At 36.5% G+C, this 23,387-nt stretch overlaps 1 protein-coding gene across 2 annotated transcripts in view; it reads left to right on the forward strand.

Moving 5' to 3' along the window:
• mura (ring finger protein murashka) overlaps positions 1–23,387 on the forward strand; it is a 42,148-nt gene that overhangs the window by 17,185 nt on the left and 1,576 nt on the right. For both annotated transcript variants that reach the window (XM_089643685.1, XM_089643686.1), the window contains exons 5-13: positions 3,221–3,531; positions 4,158–4,311; positions 10,658–10,744; positions 11,662–11,778; positions 13,221–13,361; positions 16,498–16,645; positions 21,605–21,668; positions 22,748–22,932; positions 23,026–23,138. In XM_089643685.1, coding sequence (XP_089499811.1) covers positions 3,221–3,531; positions 4,158–4,311; positions 10,658–10,744; positions 11,662–11,778; positions 13,221–13,361; positions 16,498–16,645; positions 21,605–21,668; positions 22,748–22,932; positions 23,026–23,138 — 1,320 coding nt within the window. The remainder of the gene's footprint in view (positions 1–3,220; positions 3,532–4,157; positions 4,312–10,657; positions 10,745–11,661; positions 11,779–13,220; positions 13,362–16,497; positions 16,646–21,604; positions 21,669–22,747; positions 22,933–23,025; positions 23,139–23,387) is intronic.

Genomic DNA, 23,387 nt, shown 5'->3' on the forward strand with positions numbered 1-23,387 from the left:
ATGTCGTATCTATTTAAAATTGAATGTTTTTTAAAGTATTTCAAAATAAATACTGTTTTTTGAAAGCAAATGAGAGTTTGGTAATTTTTTTATACTACAAACTAGTGAATCCTGCAATGCTTCGCTATTGCTTGTAACAATCATAAATAATAATTCTAATAAGCCACGTTTGGGCCGCCATTGTCACAGCTAAAAAGGAACCAACATCGGGTTTGCCACGATTGTAAAATAAAAGAGAAAAGAATTTCAATATTACATTTATTCCAACATCGTAAAGAGCAAGAGATCTCTACTTAACAACAATATTAGTTACACCTCAAGGGGTGAGCGTCAATACGAAGTACAGAGCGCACGGACGGAATTTAAATTGGTAGCAAAAGATTGAGTGTGACATTGTGTGTTGACATAAAATATCTAACCTGTTAACGAGTGAAGGGGCGCCAAACAACACTTAAAGCGTTGTTAAAATTTAGAAGCGGTGCAAACCGATGACCAGTGAATAAATTTTACTAGCTGATTGCGTCATCTCTTGCCTGGAAGTCTGTCTGACTGGAGTGCTCGCTCGTATCTCCCTCAAGACGCGTCGTCCCCAGCTGGCTGCCCGATTGGTACTGAACTCGCCGCTCTCGAAATTCTGTCTGGCGCTCTCTTCTAGAAGGGGCCATAGAGCATACGTCACATAGATAACTGAGAGGTCTTGTTAGTTGTTAGAAAATTAGTGGCAGGGCAAAATTGAACTGCTACATGCTAATGTATTCTTGGTCGTCTCCGTCTTTTTCCACCATTCACTACTGTATACCACAATGTTACTGTTAAAAAACTACATTACATGGACTTTAATTCGACTCTGTTCTCATTCCGGTGCGGAGATATTGCGTTATGTATTCCTCGGGCGTCCCCAATTCGAGACATGTCACGTTCAAGTGAAACAAATACTTATTACAATACAATAATGTTATTTCCCCGTTGAAGTGCCCCCAGTTTTCAGGTACACTTGAATTCACAAGCTCAAAACTTACCCCAAACTATTTAACAGTCCCCGAGCAACACCGAGTACCGAGTACACGTCAGTAGGATTAAATAAAAATCTATCTATAATATCACAGTTTCTGCAATGTTGTCAATCTGTAAAATCTTGTATCGCCGGCTGTTCGAGGAACGAACAAGGGTTGGGATAGCCGTATTTTAAAGGGCTATTCCATACAGATAAAGCATGGCCTATGGCTTATGACAGGCGAATGTGATAACACAATTTGTAAGGTTAATTCACAGTCAGCTTACCGGGTGGCGAACGAAATCTGCATCTCAAGAATCATCTGTCAGCACTGGAACGGTGATCGTTGTACGGTAGCACTCGTTATTTTGAATTGGATTGCGATAAAATACGTTTAAGGGATTATTCCGATAAATAACCGTCGATAGTATACACATTGGTTTTGATATAATACTAGGAAAATTAGAAAACTTTGGTAAGATAAACAGAGCTACATAGTTTCTATAGTTAAGGCGATGCCATACGTAGTAATGTAAAATTATGTGTTTTTGGTTTGAAAATTTGGTCGCCTAGAAATGTTTCAGATGCTTTAAACAAATACTGCGAGTAGAATACATCTTGGCCTTTGAAATAATTGAGTATTTTTTAGATACGCCTTTTTATAAGCACAGAAAAAATAATGTATAAGGCCTATGAAAACTGCTTTAAAGTTCAAAATCTCCTACTTACGAACCCATTTTCGGTTATGGTTTTATCGTATAGTGTGGCAAATTAAGTTATTTATAAAATGATCAAATTTTTTTTAAATATTTATGCCTGAACGTCCACAAAATAAAACAAAAGGCACTTTTTGGCCATGTTTTTTTCATGCATAAATCAAAACAGGCGGATGGTGTTAAGCGGGAATTTAAACCTTATTGCCATCTACGTAAGGGTTGTTATTGATTGCGGCTCGATTTAAAATATTACACGACGTAGTGCATCGCCTTAAATTATATTCTTCTTTCTGAAATAAATTGGGTAATGACTTGTTTATATTTGGTGAATGATTTGTTGAATATATCAACAACATCTTTATAGTCATTACCCAAATTTAGTATACGGCGAACGGGGGTATAGAATTGTGATTCTGTGTTGGAGTTATCACAATAGAACGGTAGATAATGCCTCGATGTTGGTTTGCGAGGTATATGTAAAGAAATCAAGTATAATAGGTCAGGGCTGTCAATTATTGAATTTGTGATTTTATATAAACATTTTGGGTCATTAACTATTCTACGTTCAGATAATTTTATTAAATTGAGTTGACATAGTAGGTAATCATAGTTGACGCAAGGGATGATAAATGCTGGACACGCATCCTCCATCTGAACTTTCAGCGTCAGTGACTCACGACGCAAGGCAGATTACACAACACAAAAGTACTTTTAATTCTACTTCTCTGTATATAAATAAACTTGAACACATCTTCCATTAAGTGTCCTGAAATGTAGTTGCTTTTTTAACAAAAATAAAATAATTTAAAATTACAAGTTCCCGATCCGGGTTCGTCTTGGAATTTGATTATTGTAGGTATATTGTATTAATTTTACTTTCAACCAAACCATATTTTTACATCTTGCCTAATTTTTAAGTAGATATTTTGAAGCTCAGATCGTGATAAAAGTGCTTTAGCTAAAAAAATATTTTTGACCTTGAATAAAGCTGTCCATATATTTCTCGAGCCAGTTTTGCAGTTTAAACAAAAATAACTTATGAATTCTTGTCGACCACTATATTGATTGTAAAATAATATACGAGCGCATCCGCAGAACGCTGCCTGGTCATTAGGGCGACACAAGACTCGGAGAATAAAAACCTTAAAATAAATACCTTAGCATTACAATGTTTTGCGCGTGTTTCCTTACTGTGCGCCGTGACGAAGGGATCAAAGACGCTAGTTTCTCGGAGCATCTTTCATTGAAATACCGGTAGAACAAGGGTAGCATTCCCACTTGACTGCCTGTGCTCTAAAGATTGAAATACATTTGTTAAAATAGGGGAATCTATCAAACGCACAGAGTTGAAGGTATTTAGTATTTTGGGGCTCCAGACCAGAGGTGGTCGCCGCATTCAATAGCGGGGCGCACTTGCGATTTGTACTGGATCAGCAGTTGTCTACTATATGACTCTAGCTTGTATGAAGCCATTTATTAGGTGTTATAGCTAGTCATTTTTTTGTTGCAGATGATGCAGGACACCAACCCTTTGGCCGGGGGCCTCGGGGTGGCGGGTCCGTCGCGCGAGCACCCCCGTAAGACGGACTCACCGTCGCGCAAGCGCCGCCGCATCTCTCGTCACCAGCACGGCGGCTCGTCCATGACGGGGGGCTCCCTGACGGGGGGCAGTGGCGGGCCCATGGCCGGGGAGGGGGGACCCGGCGGGGAGGACGGGGTTGGCGGAGCGCACTCGCCCCCCGCCGTGCCCCCCGTGCCCCCGCAGCCCCACCAGCACTACGTGCGGCCCATGCACCACATGCACATACACCAGCAGAACAGGTAATCCATGTCATCCATTCTACTAATATAGAGTAGTGGAAGCATGGAACTAACTTCCACAACATGTTATCCATTCCACTAATATAAACCTATTTAAAGCTCTGTTGGATTATTATTTGCAGAGAAGGATAGATTAGATTAACTCATTTTAATTTTAAAACAACTTAAATAACAAAAATAAAATGAACATAAACCAGTGAACTGGTTTTCGCGGCATTTTTATGACTGCTCGGAAATGTTTCATGCTGAAATATTTTACAATGTGATTTTGACCCTTAAATTTTTAAAATTGTGTAGAGAACAAAATCAGAATCGCTTGCGCTAATAACACTGTAGTTGCTACTTTTTATGTATTTCATGTATGTTGCCTCTCTGACTGGTCTAGAAAACATTTTATCTGGAAGAGACTGTTAGTATCGCCCTGGTGTAAGACCATCATTCAGAATGGAAATGTTGCTTCAGATGGCTTTGGCCATGTTTGATGACCAGATTTCAGACAGTTGGAACTCTTGTGCTGTTTCAGATTAAAAAAATCTGTGCTTGACAAAATTCATTTTTGTTTAATGGCATCTGAAAACTGAAAATATTTCACTTTTGTTTGACTGTGTTTTTTTCTTTGCTTGCAGTCCCCCCGTGAGGTTTGGAGGCCGCGGCGTGGAGCGTGCATGGGGCGCGGAGGCTGCGTACGGGGGCCCGGTGCACCACGCGCCCCCGCAGCATTTCCTGCCCTCGCCTCCGCCCCCGCCCCCCCCGCAGCCTCTCATGCTCGACATGAACCAGGTAACACTACACCTTCAATTGCTACGTCGGGAATTCGCTTCTCTATAGAATTTCTTAAAGTACTTTTTAGACCGTGTCGCTTAGGCAGTATTGTTTCTTTGTTGACGTAATGCATACTATAATAATCTCCATGTCCTGGTTTAAACCGGTGGTGTCTACCGATTCAGAGATAGGTCAGTTGAGGGAAACCCTTTGACCTCTCCAGCCCGACTCTCTTGACTCATCGCCCTTTACCGCAGTGGGAGGGATGGATTCATATGTCCGTTACTCTCGGACATACTGACCTGCAGATTCCTACTCATCCCTTATATGTAGAGATGGCAAAATTTAGCATTAATTTTCAGATTTTTTAGCATTAACAATTGGAAATTTAGCGTTTTATAGCATTTTGAGGCATAATTTAGCGTTTTGTAGCAAAATAGAAAAAAATGTATTTCCTGAATGTTTTTAGCGCATATTTTAAGTATTTTTGGTAAAATATATGTTTAACCTTCATTTGCAAGTATTTCCATGTGAAAGATTATAAATAATTAATTTTAATATTAAATGAATAAGGAAGGAAACTCTAAGTACGGGTCGAACACAAACACAACAAATGCAGATTGCGATTAACATCAATAGGCGTCATTTATTTCGCACAATTTGTGTAATGTCAAAAAGCTATTTTAGCCTACAGTACAAAAATATTAAATATTTACACATAAAATAGTAACAAAATTATAAAAAATCGTAATGTAAATATCGATTTTTTGAAATTCTCACATATTATTTTAATACCCGGTATTTTCGGGAAATTCGCGCCTATTTCGCTAAATGGAATAATTTAGCTGACATACGGCCAAAATCACGTTTTTCAGGTTAATTCGCGAAATAGAAATCACTGGAAACACTTTCAAATGCCTTGAAACGCAAAGAAAACTTATAAATGCCCTATTTTCGAACCATAAATATTTTTTCGCGTTTTTAGTAAAAATGAAATTTTGCCATCTCTATTTATATGTCCCTTTTTTCTTTCCTTAAGGAAGTTATTTTCCTCAGGGCTTTCTGTGTGAAGTTAACGAGTCGAACTGACGGTTTGTGCTATCGACACTTAGCATATTTGTCTTCATTATGGTTAGAGACACCCATTCATAGCATTAACGATATTTTCGCGAATTAAATTGATAAATGGTGTTTTTAGCGATAAATAAAAATATTTTTTAGTCGCTATAATCTTGTACTGACAGATCGTAGAACGAACATGACACTCTACTGTAGATACATGTGCCATGTTTAGTTTCAATCAATAATACAATAAACATGTTTCAAGTGATTTTGCTAATTTAATTGTTTTTCCCCTCTTGCGGACTCCCATTCCTTGACGTTATCCTATTAGCTATAAACGCTATGAAAACGCAAAATTAAAGCTATAAAAGGTATTTTTTCATTAATTAATGCTACATTTCTTAAACATGAAAGCTATGATTGGGTGTCTCTAATTATGGTGATAAAGTTTTATATCTACCTTGTGTTGTTTGTTAACCTCTCAGACATAGAATTTTATTTATTATGTGTCCTTTTGAGAACTGTCAGAATGTGATAATTTTTGTGTTATTTACGAGTTTTACTAAAATCTTCATAACTCACGTTTTGGGAAACGTAGCCTCATTCTAAAAAATGTTTTGGAAAGATTATGAAATCCACTATCGCATTGTGTTGTTATACGTAAATATTTGCGTTTCTAAATATATATTTTATGAAAACATCAAAAATATGTAAAAATCGCTTACCATTATTTCAAAGCCTTGAAAAATGTACTTTTTTCTGAGTAGCATAAAGGAATAACACTTTATATATTGAAGAAATATATTTAAAAACTATAAGTCACCTCAAAATATTAACCGTCCAAACTAAAATAATTTAATAAATTATTTAGAAACGCAATAAATTATTAACGAACATCTTGACAGTTTCAATCGGCTTAGATAATGCACCTCTACGTTCCATAGATATCTTTGAATACAGACGCGTAGCGTTGTTCATTATCGATATTCTGTTTTTTAAATCATGGCAATCCGTATACTAGTGATGGAAATAAATCAATTTTTGTAAAATCTCGCGCGTTTACGTGAAAAGACGTTCTAATGTCTTGACCGCTATTATCATATTTACGTCTTTTGACGTTCTAATGTTCTGAGTGGTTAAAATATTGTAACATATCTGGAAATTTTAAATGGAATGGCATTATTTATTTGTTTTTTTTTAACATTTTTTGTACTCAAAACTTTTGAATAAATTGATAAAAATACACTAAACGTGTCGTCTAATAGCTGAAATATCTAGCGTAAATATAAGTAGCGGCAAGCTACTGCAATAATATGATTCATTTGTAGCACAGTCTCGAACATTTGAGACTTGCAGTACCGGGCGTGCAGAGTGACCCGAAAATTTCGGGACAATCAAATGAAATGTTTAACAGCCAATATTTCAGAAGTCACTTTTCACATAACGCTGTTTTTCCACGTAAGAGTTCAATGTTCTGTCGTTCTGTATCTTCTATATCTTTCAAATGTTATGTCCCAGGTATTTAACCCGTTGATAATTAGCAGACCGAATTTGGTCACAGACATCATATGCCGTTATGAATGCAGGTAGCCATTAATGTACCAGAGCGACCATACATTATTAAAAGTTAGATATCTCTCTTCCTCTCATGCGAACATTTATGATTTTTTCGTGTCTGAAAGAGAACGAAATGATGTTCGTTATTGCCTTTACAATATTTATAATCGATTCAAAGGAAAAAATCCTGAAAAATGACAAAGTGCATGATTAGTGTTATATTTGCCTTTACTTATGCAGACTTGGGTGTTGGGAACTCTTTGAAAACAGTAAAAGGTTCTTAATATAATTGCGTTTATTAACGTTACAATAAAAGGTCTGGTTAAAGTACACTGTTCGTTAGCCGAGAGTAGGTAATTCTCTGTGCCCCAGGAGCTTGCTCTCTGCTAATATAATCTCGCAAGTACCTACCTGTTACACCCTAGCGACATCTGACGGACTCTGGCGTAAGCTTTATGTCTACCACCATCTATCGATTAACCACTCAGAACATTAGAACGTCAAAAGATGTAAATATGATAATAGCGGTCAAGACATTAGAACGTCTTTTCACGTAAACGCGCGAGATTTTACAAAAATCGATTTATTTCCATCACTAGTATACGGATTGCCATGATTTAAAAAACAGAGTATCGATAATGAATAACGCTACGCGTCTGTATTCAACAATATCTATGGAACGTAGAACTGCATTATCTAAGCCGATTGAATCTGTCATCTTGTTCGTTCATAATTTATTGCGTTTCTAAATAATTTATTAAAAATATTTTAGTTTGGACGGTTAAGAGGTGACTAATAGTTTTTAATTATATTTCTTCAATATATAAAGTGTTATTTCTTTATGATACTCAGAAAAAAGTACATTTTTCACGGCTTTGAAATAATGGTTATCGATTCTTACATATTTTTGACGTTTTCATAAAATATATATTTAGAAACGCAAATATTTACTTATAACAACACAGTGCGATAGTGGATTTCATAATCTTTCCAAAACATTTTTTGGAATGAGGCTACGTTTCCCAAGACGTGAGTTATGATGCTTTTAGCAAAACTCGTAAATAACACAAAAATTATCACGTTTTGACAGTTCTCAAAGGAACACATAGTATATAAATGTCTTTGTCTGAGAGGTTAAGTACTCAACCTTATTACCATACATCACTATTACAAGTTGGCAGAATTATTCCGTTGACCGTTAAAGTGACAGAGCTCCGTGATTAAATTATGTTTTTGGTCAATATTTCTACAACATGGCGTGTAATCAATCTATTATTTTATTATAATTCTAATATTAACGACTTATGTGTGCTCTTTTTGGTTGGTTTTGATGAAATAATCATACAACGTGTGTTAAAAGTGAATGTTTTACAAATTCATGCAAAAGTGTTTTAAAAGTGTGAGTTTTCGTATTGAATTTGAAGTGTTTGGTTTATATTTATGTGAATATTGTGAAAGTATATATTATTAATCATTATTCAAGAAAACCAAGGGGTTCCATCAACAAATTTAAGTCATCATTTTTAATTTTTACGAATGATAACTAAAAGTTCGCCATTTAGTTCTGGTCAGCTGTTTTGTTAGTGATGGGGCATCAATCATCTTCCAAATTCCAAACACGAATATCGGTCACCGGTTTTATTTTGGAACAACTTTTAAAGTAAAGACAATACCGTGTTTGAGTTTAAGCAAAGCTATTTAATTGCGGTTAAATATTATGGGTATATACCCATTACACGCTTATCTGAAATGTTATTCACACAAGCAGTTCCAATTTTGAATATGACACTTTAAAAGCAAATTTGAGTTCATGGATCATTAATAATTTCACTCTGGAATATTTCACATTTCGCTTGTGTACAACTGATTTTGAAATAACTACAATCCTAGTCACCTAATTAATGCAACACAAAAAGCTACATCAGTATTATTTAACATTATTAATAGCATTATACGTGTTAGTATAAGTCACTTTAAATGTCACCATAATTCTTGAATTTAAAACCATTAGAAAACGTGCTTATAAATTCATTTTAATTATATATACTACTGACACCGTTAACGCTCGAGTTTCGAGATTATGTGAAAATTCAAATCGTAATAATTCCGTTTGACCCCATCACTACTCCAAAATGACTGACAAATGAACACTTTTGTTTACGAATATTTACGTGTTTTATTTCCGTTTTTAATTGTTATTTCGTGTCTTTTTAAATAATGTGTTATTATTGAACTATCTTTCTGTCAGTGCCTCTTACTGTTTGAAAATGTTTGTTTTGTGCCGGGACCAAAAGTTGGGTTATTTCACGAACTATATTTTAATTATGCAATTAAATCATAATAAATGTCAAAGAAATTCGTTAAAGTGATATTTTTTAATAATATAAATGCCTTGTGCAGGTGTGTGTTAATATATATTTAAAAAATGTAACCTCGTCTTGATTGAAAAACGATGATAAATTTTTAAATTTTTTTTTTTCTGTTTCCTTGGTGTCAAATAATTATCAGAAGTTTACGAATTTATTTATATATTTTTTTGTATTAACGGCATAAAAAGTGAAGTGAACATTTTATTACCAATTTTGTAAACAATATGAAACTGTTTTTTAAATATGGAATTATTTCCATGTTATTGGCGTTTCGAGTAAAAATGTTTCGGTAAGTTTTTTTTTTTTAACATTTTTCGTGTTTGGCATAAAATTTTTATTATTTAGAAATATTATTGTTTCTTTCTAATACAAATATATGAAAGATAATTTTATTTAGTTTCTAAAATGATATTGGTCTTTACGACAACTTATGGGGCAGTGCAAATAAAAACATACTAAATCCACTTATTAAATCTCAAAAAGCCATAATGAAAATTATACTGTAAGTTCCTGTAAGAACTAGCACTAACGAAATCTTCACCAATCTTAACATCATGTCAATTAAACAACTATATTCTAAAACTATACTCATTTACATTCATAAGCACAAAACACAAGAAATAACAACAAACACGTACAATAGAAACACTAGATCTCATGATCAAAAACTTATCCAACAAATAATTACTAATACAACTTTTGGGCAAAAAAGCTTCTTATATCACAGTATTAAACTCTACAACAAAATACCACTCACACTCAAAAACCTCAACACTTTAACATTTAAATCTGAAATAAAAAGCTGGATACTTAACATAGGAAGATCTGAAATAGAAAATTTACTGAAATCAAATACAGACTAAAACAGAATCAACTGAACTATACCAAAAAACATTTCATATATATAACTATACCAAAAAACACTTCATATATATATATATCAAAAAACATCTTACTTATTTTAAAATTATTAAAAAAAATATATATATATATATATATATATATTGCATGATATTTGTTCATAATTAATTTTATTTGTAACTTTGATGTAATATTAATTATCCTATAACTAAATTATACATAATATACAAATGAAATCCTCAGCACGGGAGATCCCAGTGAGGATATCATTATATCTATTTGTTACACAAAAAAAAAGATAATAAAACACTTATTATTATTATTATTATAAAATAAGAAACATATAGTAAATTTTAAAATAGATCGGAAACATTCGGAAATTTCATTGCAGTGAAGACTTCATTGAATACATATTTAAAATACTGAAGGGTTAACCTGTGCTGTCCCATTTATGTATGACGGTTTAAATGATGGCCATTACTAACCGTGTCTGTCATTCTGTTGACGTTGTTTAGGTGGCGGTGAGCGTGCCGCTGGGAAGGGCGCGAGAAGTCTGGCCCTACCCACCTCTCTGCACACCCGCGCCTCCCCTCTCCTGTCAGGTACGACCTAAATATATGCATACAGTGAAACCTTTACATAGGGTCTATTGAAATTAACTATGTAGACAAATATTAACTGGCAAACCCTGAGTAAAATAATTTGCTGTCATCTTTAAATATGCCGTGTGGAATCTTTAAGGAAAGGAAGTAGAGAAAGTTCTGATAAGAAAAAGGATACGAGTGGTGGTTAGGAATCGGTAACTGGACAACTCAGGACAGTGGCAATTCGACACACTTATAAAAAGTGATGTAAAATCATGAAAAATGATGTAAAAACTAGGTTTCATTAGGTTTATAAGCAGTTGTTCTTTTTCATCTCTTTTATTGACTCTGTCTCGTCTGATGACACGTCTGATGAGCATGGACCAAAGATATTAGAAGAACGAGATATGCTATGTTGGCCGCCGGACCGTAGGCGGAGTACTACCTAATTAGGGTACTTTGAATACTATCGGGACGTGTACGCACAGAAATCTGTTCTATGTATTAGTGCGGATACCTTAGCGTAAGCGAAGGTGTGCAGTAGTATTGGTGAACAAAACCGGCGACACTGGGCAAGACAATTCCACACAGTATGAACTGCTCATAGCACATCTCGTTCTTCTAATATCTTTGGCATGGACCCTTTTCAATAACCAGGGCTATGATGGGGGCTAAGGCAAGGAGGCAGGAATGTGTAAAAGCATTGAAGAACCTGGTATGCCCTGGCATTACAACTCACTTTTCAAAAGTGTGTTGAATTATCACTTTCCGTTCCGTGGACAGACGCACAGACCTGTAAAACCTCACCTTATGAACCCAGGCACCACTGCTAAGTCACAGGCTGTATCTTGCCACTTGAGGTGATCTATGGCAGAGGTAATGACCGACGCCTCCCATAATGAGATGATATATACAGTGATATGACATGATTTCAGGTGCACGGGGTATATACGCACGGAGGCACCCAGCTTGCACTTGGCGGTTACGGCGGAGGCTTCCCCGCCCCTCGAGGCTTTCCCTCCCCGCACCACCACTACATGCACCATCCACAGGTAACTAACGTAACTTACATGCCATTTTACAGACATAGAAGACCTGCCTAAAGCCATTTGAGGTAACCAACCACGTGACAATCCATTTTGCACCAACTTTCCACTGCCCTCCGTTGAACTCCAATATTGTGCCAAAGAATTTAGTCCAAACTAGTGACATAACTTATTATTAGGGGGTATTTCACTATGTCGGGCTAAATATCTGACTAGCTATCCGTTGGCTGGCTTTAAAGATCAGAATAACTTCGTTATTCAACGGTGACCGTTTCACCATTGTTTCCGAGCTTCCGGATAGATAGCACTCGAAATAGTCTGGCAACATCGCTAAATGTTTGCAGTTACCCCATCTACTGCCACGCCTGTCATGCGTCACAGTCCGCACACCGTGAAGTGTGCATTTTTTTGGTTATGTTATGTTGATTATCAGGTCATTTTAGATAGATTCGTGTCGAATTAATACATTGTTTCTTATTTTGAACACAATCAAATAATTCAGGATGGATCATACAAGCATTCAAATTCATTCTACAAAATTCGACTCACTTCTCAGCTGTCAAACTCGGAATGTTTTGACGCCATCTTTGATTCGAGGAATAGCGCCTAACGTGAGGTTCGAGCACTGATTAGTCAAATCGAACTTTAACCCGAGCGTTAGCGTTATTCAGATATAGTGAAAACGAAAAAATGACTAATCCGCGGATTAGTGCTTAGTCAGAACATAATCAGAGATAGTGAAATACCCCCTTAGTGTTATTTTTCTTAATTTAAAACATATTCTGTTTAGTATGAACAGTTTTTAAATCATCAGTAAGTGAGTTTTGAGAAATTGATTTAGTACGGTTGTTTAAGTATGTTGTTTCATGCTTCCACTACTCTGTTTAAAGTTATAGAAATTTTTCCAATATTCCATTGCCTTCCGTTGAACTCTAATTTTGTACCGAAGAATTTTGTCCAAACTACAATGCCTTCTGTTGAACTCGATCGCTTCGTCAGCGATTTTGGGAAGTTCCTCCACCCAGGTGATATGGTCGTGTGCAGGAACCGAATCAATCGCCCGGTTTATCGACGCTAAAAATGATTGAGGTCTGTTTCATTTACAACTAAATAGTGTAACAAAATATTACATTTTGGAAACTAGCCTAAACTTTTGTTTACCCGATTTGGGATTTGTAGTTAAGTTTTTTACGCAACCATGAATTTGCGCGCCATTGCAAAAATGACTAGTGATTCGTAAGTGGATTTTATTTTCGAGGACTAAATGGTGATATTAGAGATTCATTTATCGACAAATCACAGAAAGGGAGGCGGTCACGCCACCTCCCCGCTCCACGCAACTTGGTTGGTCCCCCTTTCCGTGATGGGCTGGTTTATCAACTTGGATGTCTGTGGATACTGTGTTCTTTCTGTCAGTTATGGCTGTTGATGGTGTTGTTTGGTTGCAGCGAGGAGACGGCTCCGACATGAGCCTGGGCATGGGGTCAGCGGGATCTGGCAGCGACTCCCCGCTGCTGCCACCCCCGCAGTCCCACCCGGCGCTCACTCCACCCATGCACCCACACCCGCACCCCCTGCTCGGACCCGAGGTGAGCACATCAGCATACTTACCAATTAACCAACATAACCTAAAATGTACAATGTAATTATAATGGAGGGGCGATTCTTCGTGGAATCTGCAATAACTGCCACTCATAAATTACTCGCTTCTTTTTGATGATTTATTTTTTAAGGCAATATGGATACAATGTCGCTTTGAAAATAAGTGTCGAATTATTTGATTTCTAGTTATGTTCAAACATGTTGTCGGTTGAATTGTAAAGATGTTTTTTCAGACAGAAAGAACTGTAAATGATCAATTCGACTCCAATATAGCTTATTATCATTATTACAAGATTGTGAATACATCTTATACAGGGTGTATCGGCACTAACCCGACAAACTTTAACCAGCTATTCCTTAGCACATTTGGAGTAAAAAATGTTATGGGCACTTTGCTGTCCGGTAGCATTTTTTTTTCAATTAAAAACAAAAAAAATAAAAATTTCCACACTACATCACTGTCATTGGCATTGATTTTCGTATTCAACAGCTGTTATAAGCAAGTATGTCGAAAAGCGTCTTTGCTCTTTTGCACACACTAAATAATAATAGTTAAAAATGAGACGAATGGTGCCGTGCCATTTCGTTGTGATTGTAAAAGTGCGCCAATATAGGTACACACGTACAGTGGCGGTTCTTCCCTTAGGTCAATTGGTGTTTGACCCCCCAAAATTATAAGACAACAAAACATTTAATTATGTGCTTCAAAACAACTGGTCTTATTCTTAATTTATTTAAAATGTAACGCGAAACAGCGGCGGCGGCGAGTGACTAGCAGTGACATCTGTTGTCTCTAATAGAAGCTTTCATTCTCAAGTCCACACGATTCGCTGGGTCAATTTAAAGAATGTCCACATTGGCATCTTCTGTCCCTTTGCGCGCCATAGAATAAACGAGATGGCACTATATTTTTCGTCAAAGTAAAAATTAGGTACCGAAGAAAGTTTAGGGACGCTTGGGTCATGACCGTGGGGGAGACAACACGATGAATATTATATGTTTTACAGAGATGGTGAAATAAACAAATGTCGGTTTTTCATTTTACACGCTTGTAGTGTGTGGAACAATGGTTGTTTTTCAATTGGATAGTTTGGGAAAGGTTTAGAATAATTATTTATATTCTTATCGATTTAGAATGAAGCTGAAGAATGAAACAAAAAAAAAACATAAAAGATCATTATCAAATAGAATCAAACTCTTATTTTGTTTACTTTAATGTTGCGCACAACTACATTAAAACTTAATGTCTTAAAAATAATTTGCCTTAATAGTACATGGATTGTGTATTTATTTCCAATTTACTATACATAATCTGTTAACAAATTTATATACTCGTAGTTAATTATATATGGGCATTTTTCACAATGTCAAATAAAGATTAGTCACACATTTTTTCAATTGACCTACCACAACTGGATACCTAGAGCCGCCTCTGCACACGTACATTATTCAACGGAATTCGAATAAAATATTGCCAGATGGGTTTTCAAACTTTGACAAAGGATAAAACAGTGGTGACATGTGGTGAAAATATGAATAATAAATTTTTTATTAAAAAAAAAAGTTACCGGACAGCAAAGTGCCCATAACATTTTTTACTCAAAATGTGCTAAGGAAAAGCTGGTTAAAGTTTGTCGGGTACGTGCCGATACACCCTGTATAGCTAGCAGTTGAGATGTAAGAGAGGTCGATCTACCAGCGATATTACTATCACTGTGTCACCAATTTGACTCACTTTGTAGTCTGTACTGCCAGAGTCAACCTCACTACTTATCAAGCCACATTTTGATAAATTCCTCATCGATTATATAGTTTCATTGTGTCATTTATATTGTTAAGTACTACATTAGTGTCTAACGATAATACACATTGTCCAGAAATTAATAGTACAAACGGGAAACTGCTGAATCTAAAACAAAATTATTATAGAGAACCCAAAAAAACTTTAAAAGATTTTTTTGTTTAAACTTTTTTGGCTTTAAAAACTTAAGGAACTAGTTCTAATACACCGACATTAAAAGACACTATTTTTTTTTTTAAATATGATCTAAAAAACTCAATTTACTCGAAACGAAAGCTTGTATCAAAAAAGTTGTATCACAAAATCGACTTCAAATGCGATGTAAATTCATCAGTTGCCATTTCATTAGTGGAATGTTCTAATTCGCATTTGTTTTTTTACAAAAATTGTTTTGGGTTGGATTACCCCACCGCTTGACCTGTCTTGGGACATGGAGTTTGGCAAGGTTTAGTACTAAGTTCTGCGCTTTCTATACCATGGACCTGTATAGAGATGACTGTGATTAAGCTTATAAAACGAACTCTAAGCAGAATTCTTGCCTGAACAGAACATTACAATAGCGTATTATCCAAGGTTGATATTTTCAGTTGCGAACTTACCAAATAGTCCATAAAAGAATATTTCTCTGATGGTTTGTGAATAATGTTTATGTCTCTATTGTTTATATCCCTATTATAATTTGATTTATATCTACGACCTCTCTCCATGACTATAAATGTATTGTTTTGTAAATTTTTCGTTTTATATAATTTTTTTTTTAGTATAAATTTTTTAATTCATATTCCTTTCTCACAAATTTAAATAACTTATTCCATATTTTGCTGTCTCAGTTAAAGTCACAAGGAGAAAATCCATAATTGGTTTTATTTTACTATATAATACTTATGTACAAACTGATTAAATGTAAACTGTTAATTTCCCAAAAATAAATAAATAAATAAAAAATGGTCAAAATCAAAGTCTCCCCACTCCGAAAGGTGACTTATTTTGTCTCCCCAAATACATGTATACAATTTAAAATATATGTATATTTCGATAGTACTCTCAGTACCGCCCTGGTATAAGACCACCATTCAGAATTGAAATGTTGCTTGAAATGGCTTTAGCCTTGTTTGGTGACCAGATCTGAATAGGTATTTCCCCATCTCCTTGCCATCCCCACTACCTTCAGCCTTACAACATACCCTAACTGGGGATGCCATAGTCTCACTGGCTCCTTGGCAGTTTGTGCGGATGACGTGCATATGAAAATTTAAAAACAAATGTATTGTGCAAAAGTCACCCCATTTTCCAGTGTGTTGTAATAATGTGTGTTGTTGCAGAGAGAGAGCAGACGCGCGGTGCGGCGGCCGCGTCGCTGGGCGCCCCCTCCCCTCCCCCTGCAGCACCCCCCTCCTCCCTCGCAGCCCAGCCCGCCCCCCCCGCACCCGCTGCTCCACCTGCCCCCGCTGCACCATCACCACCACCACGGTGAGTACTGCCACGTAATGCGGACGCAAATATCTCTGGGATCGCCCAAAGATCAAACTCAATAATATACTCATGGTCTTATAGAAATCCTTGTATTTCTCTCATTGTCATAGAAATCCTTGTATTTCTCTTATTGTCATAGAAAACCTTGTATTTCTCTTATTGTCATAGAAATCCTTGTATTTCTCTTATTGTCATAGAAATCCTTGTATTTCTTTTATTGCCATAGAAATCCTTGTATTTCTTTCATTGTCATAGAAATCCTTGTATTTCTCTTATTGTTATAGAAATCCTTGTACTTCTCTTATTGTCATAGAAATCCTTGTATTTCTCTTATTGTCATAGAAATCCTTGTATTTCTCTTATTGTCATAGAAAACCTTGTATTTCTCTTATTGTCATAGAAATCCTTGTATTTCTCTTATTGTCATAGAAATCCTTGTATTTCTTTTATTGCCATAGAAATCCTTGTATTTCTTTCATTGTCATAGAAATCCTTGTATTTCTCTTATTGTCATAGAAATCCTTGTACTTCTCTTATTGTCATAGAAATCCTTGTATTTCTCTTATTGTCATGCTGAGAAATATGATCTAAACGGTTTTAGAAAGAGAAAACACCATGTTTTTACTTTTTTTTAAGTATGTTTTATTTAGTTATAAAATTGAACATTTTATATCTAGTGTAAGTCTATTCTAAAACCACTATAAAAATATTCCATTACCTAAGTACTAATATTTGGACTTCTCAACATTGAGACAAAACCCACGAAAAACTTCAAGATTTCTGGCTTCTTTAATATTTAACCTTTTTAATGCCAGTAGGTAGAAGTGTAGATGTGCACAGCAGGCCGTGAATTTTTAAATAATAAATTTTTAAATTTTATAATAATAAATTATTTTTAAATCTTATTTTTATAAATTAAAAACATTACACCTTGAAAGGATATTTAAATGACTTACCAAATTTATTCAATATTCGACGTTTTTGCTTCCCTTCACTTAGATAAATATATTTAAAAAAAAAACGGGACATATGTATGATACAGAGGTTCAAAGAAGAGCGAGTAAACTCGCTATTTTTCTATGGCTGGCCTGCTGGGCACGGCCAAGAATGCGAGTAAACTCGCTCTTGGCACAGAAGCGGTTAAAGGGATTTCATTGAACATTTTGAGACCAAATGTGTTGAGTTAAAATGTGCACCTTTTTGAAATTAAAGATTCCGAACGCAATTTAAAAAAAAACTTAATATCTTTTATTAATTATTTTAATATGTTTACTATATAATATTCTGCAAGTCCCAAAAACACGGTGAAATTTAAATATGTTTACTGCAAGTCCCGACGACACAGCCAAATTTAAATATGTTTACCTGCAAGGCCCGACGACACGGTGAAATTTAAATATGTTTACCTGCAAGTCCCGACGACACAGCCAAATTTAAATATGTTTACCTGCAAGGCCCGACGACACGGTGAAATTTAAATATGTTTACCTGCAAGTCCCGACGACACAGCCAAATTTAAATATGTTTACCTGCAAGGCCCGATGACACGGTGAAATTTAAATATGTTTACCTGCAAGGCTCGATGACACGGTGAAATTTAAATATGTTTACTGCAAGTCCCGACGACACAGCCAAATTTAAATATGTTTACCTGCAAGGCCCGACGACACGGTGAAATTTAAATATGTTTACCTGCAAGTCCCGACGACACAGCCAAATTTAAATATGTTTACCTGCAAGGCCCGATGACACGGTGAAATTTAAATATGTTTACCTGCAAGGCCCGACGACACGGTGAAATTTAAACATGTTTACCTGCAAGTCCCAACGACACGGTGAAATGTTTACCTGCAAGTCCCAACGACATGGTGAAATATCTCAATGTATTTTGGAATGCTTCCAAGGTATTTTAAATGTGCTATATATTTATTTTTATTGAAGTATTAAAAACAAATACCATTTTAGAAACTATATAAAATTATTGGTAAATATTAAATATTGGTAAAATTATTGCACTGCATGCAAAGGCAATTGATAAAACAACACTTGATTTCAACTTAAATATCGAATGGAGACAATTATTTAGGTCGGTGGTTAGTTTGGGTTATTTTAACAATTTGTGTGTATTTCCTAACCATCAATCCTAAATTTGAGAAAAAAATATTAATGCATCTTATACCATAATACAAATAAATAATTGTTGTTTGTATTTGAAATAAGCATTGATATTTCTAAACAATTGAGTAGTGGAAGCATGGAACTAACTTCCACAACATGTCATCCATTCTGCTAATATATAGTGGAAGCATGGAACTAACTTCCACAACATGTCATCCATTCTGCTAATATAGAGTAGTGGAAGCATGGAACTAACTTCCACAACATGTCATCCATTCTGCTAATATAGAGTAGTGGAAGCATGGAACTAACTTCCACAACATGTCATCCATTCTGCTAATATAGAGTAGTGGAAGCATGGAACTAACTTCTACAACATGTCATCCATTCTGCTAATATAGAGTAGTGGAAGCATGGAACTAACTTCCACAACATGTCATCCATTCTGCTAATATAGAGTAGTGGAAGCATGGAACTAACTTCCACAACATGTCATCCATTCTACTAACATAGAGTAGTGGAAGCATGGCACTAACTTCCACAACATGTCATCCATTCTGCTAATATAGAGTAGTGGAAGCATGGAACTAACTTCCACAACATGTCATCCATTCTGCTAATATAGAGTAGTGGAAGCATGGAACTAACTTCCACAACATGTCATCCATTCTGCTAATATAGAGTAGTGGAAGCATGGAACTAACTTCCACAACATGTCATCCATTCTACTAATATAGAGTAGTGGAAGCATGGAACTAACTTCCACAACATGTCATCCATTCTACTAATATAGAGTAGTGGAAGCATGGAACTAACTTCCACAACATGTCATCCATTCTGCTAATATAGAGTAGTGGAAGCATGGAACTAACTTCCACAACATGTCATCCATTCTGCTAATATAGAGTAGTGGAAGCATGGAACTAACTTCCACAACATGTCATCCATTCTGCTAATATAGAGTAGTGGAAGCATGGAACTAACTTCCACAACATGTCATCCATTCTACTAATATAGAGTAGTGGAAGCATGGAACTAACTTCCACAACATGTCATCCATTCTACTAATATAGAGTAGTGGAAGCATGGAACTAACTTCCACAACATGTCATCCATTCTACTAATATAGAGTAGTGGAAGCATGGAACTAACTTCCACAACATGTCATCCATTCTACTAATATAGAGTAGTGGAAGCATGGAACTAACTTCCACAACATGTCATCCATTCTGCTAATATAGAGTAGTGGAAGCATGGAACTAACTTCCACAACATGTCATCCATTCTGCTAATATAGAGTAGTGGAAGCATGGAACTAACTTCTACAACATGTCATCCATTCTGCTAATATAGAGTAGTGGAAGCATGGAACTAACTTCCACAACATGTCATCCATTCTGCTAATATAGAGTAGTGGAAGCATGGAACTAACTTCCACAACATGTCATCCATTCTACTAACATAGAGTAGTGGAAGCATGGCACTAACTTCCACAACATGTCATCCATTCTGCTAATATAGAGTAGTGGAAGCATGGAACTAACTTCCACAACATGTCATCCATTCTACTAACATAGAGTAGTGGAAGCATGGCACTAACTTCCACAACATGTCATCCATTCTGCTAATATAGAGTAGTGGAAGCATGGAACTAACTTCCACAACATGTCATCCATTCTGCTAATATAGAGTAGTGGAAGCATGGAACTAACTTCCACAACATGTCATCCATTCTGCTAATATAGAGTAGTGGAAGCATGGAACTAACTTCCACAACATGTCATCCATTCTACTAATATAGAGTAGTGGAAGCATGGAACTAACTTCCACAACATGTCATCCATTCTACTAATATAGAGTAGTGGAAGCATGGAACTAACTTCCACAACATGTCATCCATTCTGCTAATATAGAGTAGTGGAAGCATGGAACTAACTTCCACAACATGTCATCCATTCTGCTAATATAGAGTAGTGGAAGCATGGAACTAACTTCCACAACATGTCATCCATTCTGCTAATATAGAGTAGTGGAAGCATGGAACTAACTTCCACAACATGTCATCCATTCTACTAACATAGAGTAGTGGAAGCATGGAACTAACTTCCACAACATGTCATCCATTTTGCTAACATAGAGTAGTGGAAGCATGGAACTAACTTCCACAACATGTCATCCATTCTGCTAACATAGAGTAGTGGAAGCATGGAACTAACTTCCACAACATGTCATCCATTCTACTAACATAGAGTAGTGGAAGCATGGAACTAACTTCCACAACATGTCATCCATTCTGCTAACATAGAGTAGTGGAAGCATGGAACTAACTTCCACAACATGTCATCCATTCTACTAACATAGAGTAGTGGAAGCATGGAACTAACTTCCACAACATGTCATCCATTCTGCTAACATAGAGTAGTGGAAGCATGGAACTAACTTCCACAACATGTCATCCATTCTACTAACATAGAGTAGTGGAAGCATGGAACTAACTTCCACAACATGTCATCCATTCTGCTAACATAGAGTAGTGGAAGCATGGAACTAACTTCCACAACATGTCATCCATTCTGCTAACATAGAGTAGTGGAAGCATGGAACTAACTTCCACAACATGTCATCCATTCTACTAACATAGAGTAGTGGAAGCATGGAACTAACTGAACCTATTTAAAGCTCTGTTGGGTTCTCGTTTGCAGAGAAGAATGTATTAACTTATTTTAAATTTAAAACCACTCGATTATTAATAGTGAAATCAGATATGAGCGCATCAGCAGAATGCTGCCAGCTGATTAAATAAATAAATTGTAATTAATACTAATTATTGTATTGCAGGTTTATTAGCTGGTTTGGGCGGAGGTCCCGTGCCCATGCCTCCCGGGTTCTTCCTCAATTTCCTGTAAGTTTGGCTTTCTATCCTCTAATACATAGTTGTACCATTATTGTTTCTCTAGAATGCTTAATCGCTTTAACGCCCACGTATCCATATGGATACAGCTGATGTATTCTAGGAAACTACTTTTGGTAGATCATATACTATTCTTTTCAAGAAGGTGGTGCAATGTATAAAAACATTAATTTTGCGAAAATAGAATCAGCTGGTGGATGGCGAAAATTTTGCTTCAGCTCACCGAGAGTTAACCTTCCTAGAATAGACTCTCCGATAATAAAGTTCCCACATACTCAATTTTGGCGGTGTGAACATCCCAGAAACTCAATTTATGTTGTGTGGACTTCCCAGACACTCAATTTATGTTGTGTGGACTTCCCAGACACTCAATTTTTGCTGTGTGGACTTCCCAGAAACTCAATTTATGTTGTGTGGACTTCCCAGAAACTCAATTTATGTTGTGTGGACTTCCCAGACCCTCAATTTTTGCTGTGTGGACTTCCCAGACACTCAATTTTTGCTGTGTGGACTTCCCAGACACTCAATTTTTGCTGTGTGGACTTCCCAGAAACTCAATTTATGTTGTGTGGACTTCCCAGACACTGAATTTTTGCTGTGTGGACTTCCCAGAAACTCAATTTATGTTGTGTGGACTTCCCAGACACTGAATTTTTGCTGTGTGGACTTCCCAGAAACTCAATTTATGTTGTGTGGACTTCCCAAACACTCAATTTTTGCTGTGTGGACTTCCCAGAAACTCAATTTATGTTGTGTGGACTTCCCAGACACTCAATTTTTGCTGTGTGGACTTCCCAGAAACTCAATTTTTGCTGTGTGGACTTCCCAGAAACTCAATTTATGTTGTGTAGACTTCCCATACACTCAATTTTTGCTGTGTGGACTTCCCAGACGCTAAGTTTTTGCTGTGTGGACTTCCCAAGCACTTAGTTTTTGCTGTATGGACTTCCCAGACACTCAGTTTTTGCTGTGTGGACTTCCCAGACACTCAGTTTTTGCTGTGTGGACTTCATCAAAACCAATAAATCCTTAGGCGCTATAACACAAGACAATCATCGGGTTGGTTGCAGGGCCATGTTCCCGTTGTCTCCGTACGGGGGCGCCGAGGTGTCGGGGGCCGAGCCCGCCGAGACGGAGAACTACGAGGCGCTGCTCAGCCTGGCAGAGCGCCTCGGGGAGGCCAAGCCGCGGGGACTCTCCAAGCCCGAGATCGACCAGCTGCCCAGCTACAAGTACGACGCCACCACCCACCAGGGTAAGTCCATGCGTCCTTGTCGGAGAACATACATGAATCTGCATGTCCTCGTTGTCTTGTAGGGCATTACATAGTGTTGTGTTTGTGTTGCAGGCGACCAGAGCTCGTGTGTGGTGTGCATGTGCGAGTGGGAGGCGAGACAGCTGATGCGTGTGCTGCCCTGTTCGCACGAATTCCACGCCAAGTGCGTCGACAAGTGGCTACGGGTGAGTAACATCAATACAGTACAACCCCGTTAATTCAAACACCGATAATTTGAAATTTTCACCAAAAAATATCCCAATAATTTTTTTTTATACAAAATGGTTTTTTTTATTCCTAATTAGTTAATTCGCAATTTGTCCGCACACAAAATTATGTTTGAGTAATTCGAAAAAATTTGATTTTTGCGAAAGTTAATCATAAAATTTCGTAAATCTGAATCTGAAAGACAGCCGTGGCTGTAAAACGCCGAC

This window comes from Hesperophylax consimilis, chromosome 20 (genome assembly GCF_061612785.1).
Source record: "Hesperophylax consimilis isolate HC1 chromosome 20, BYU_Hcon_1.0, whole genome shotgun sequence".
Classification (NCBI taxonomy): domain Eukaryota; kingdom Metazoa; phylum Arthropoda; class Insecta; order Trichoptera; family Limnephilidae; genus Hesperophylax; species Hesperophylax consimilis.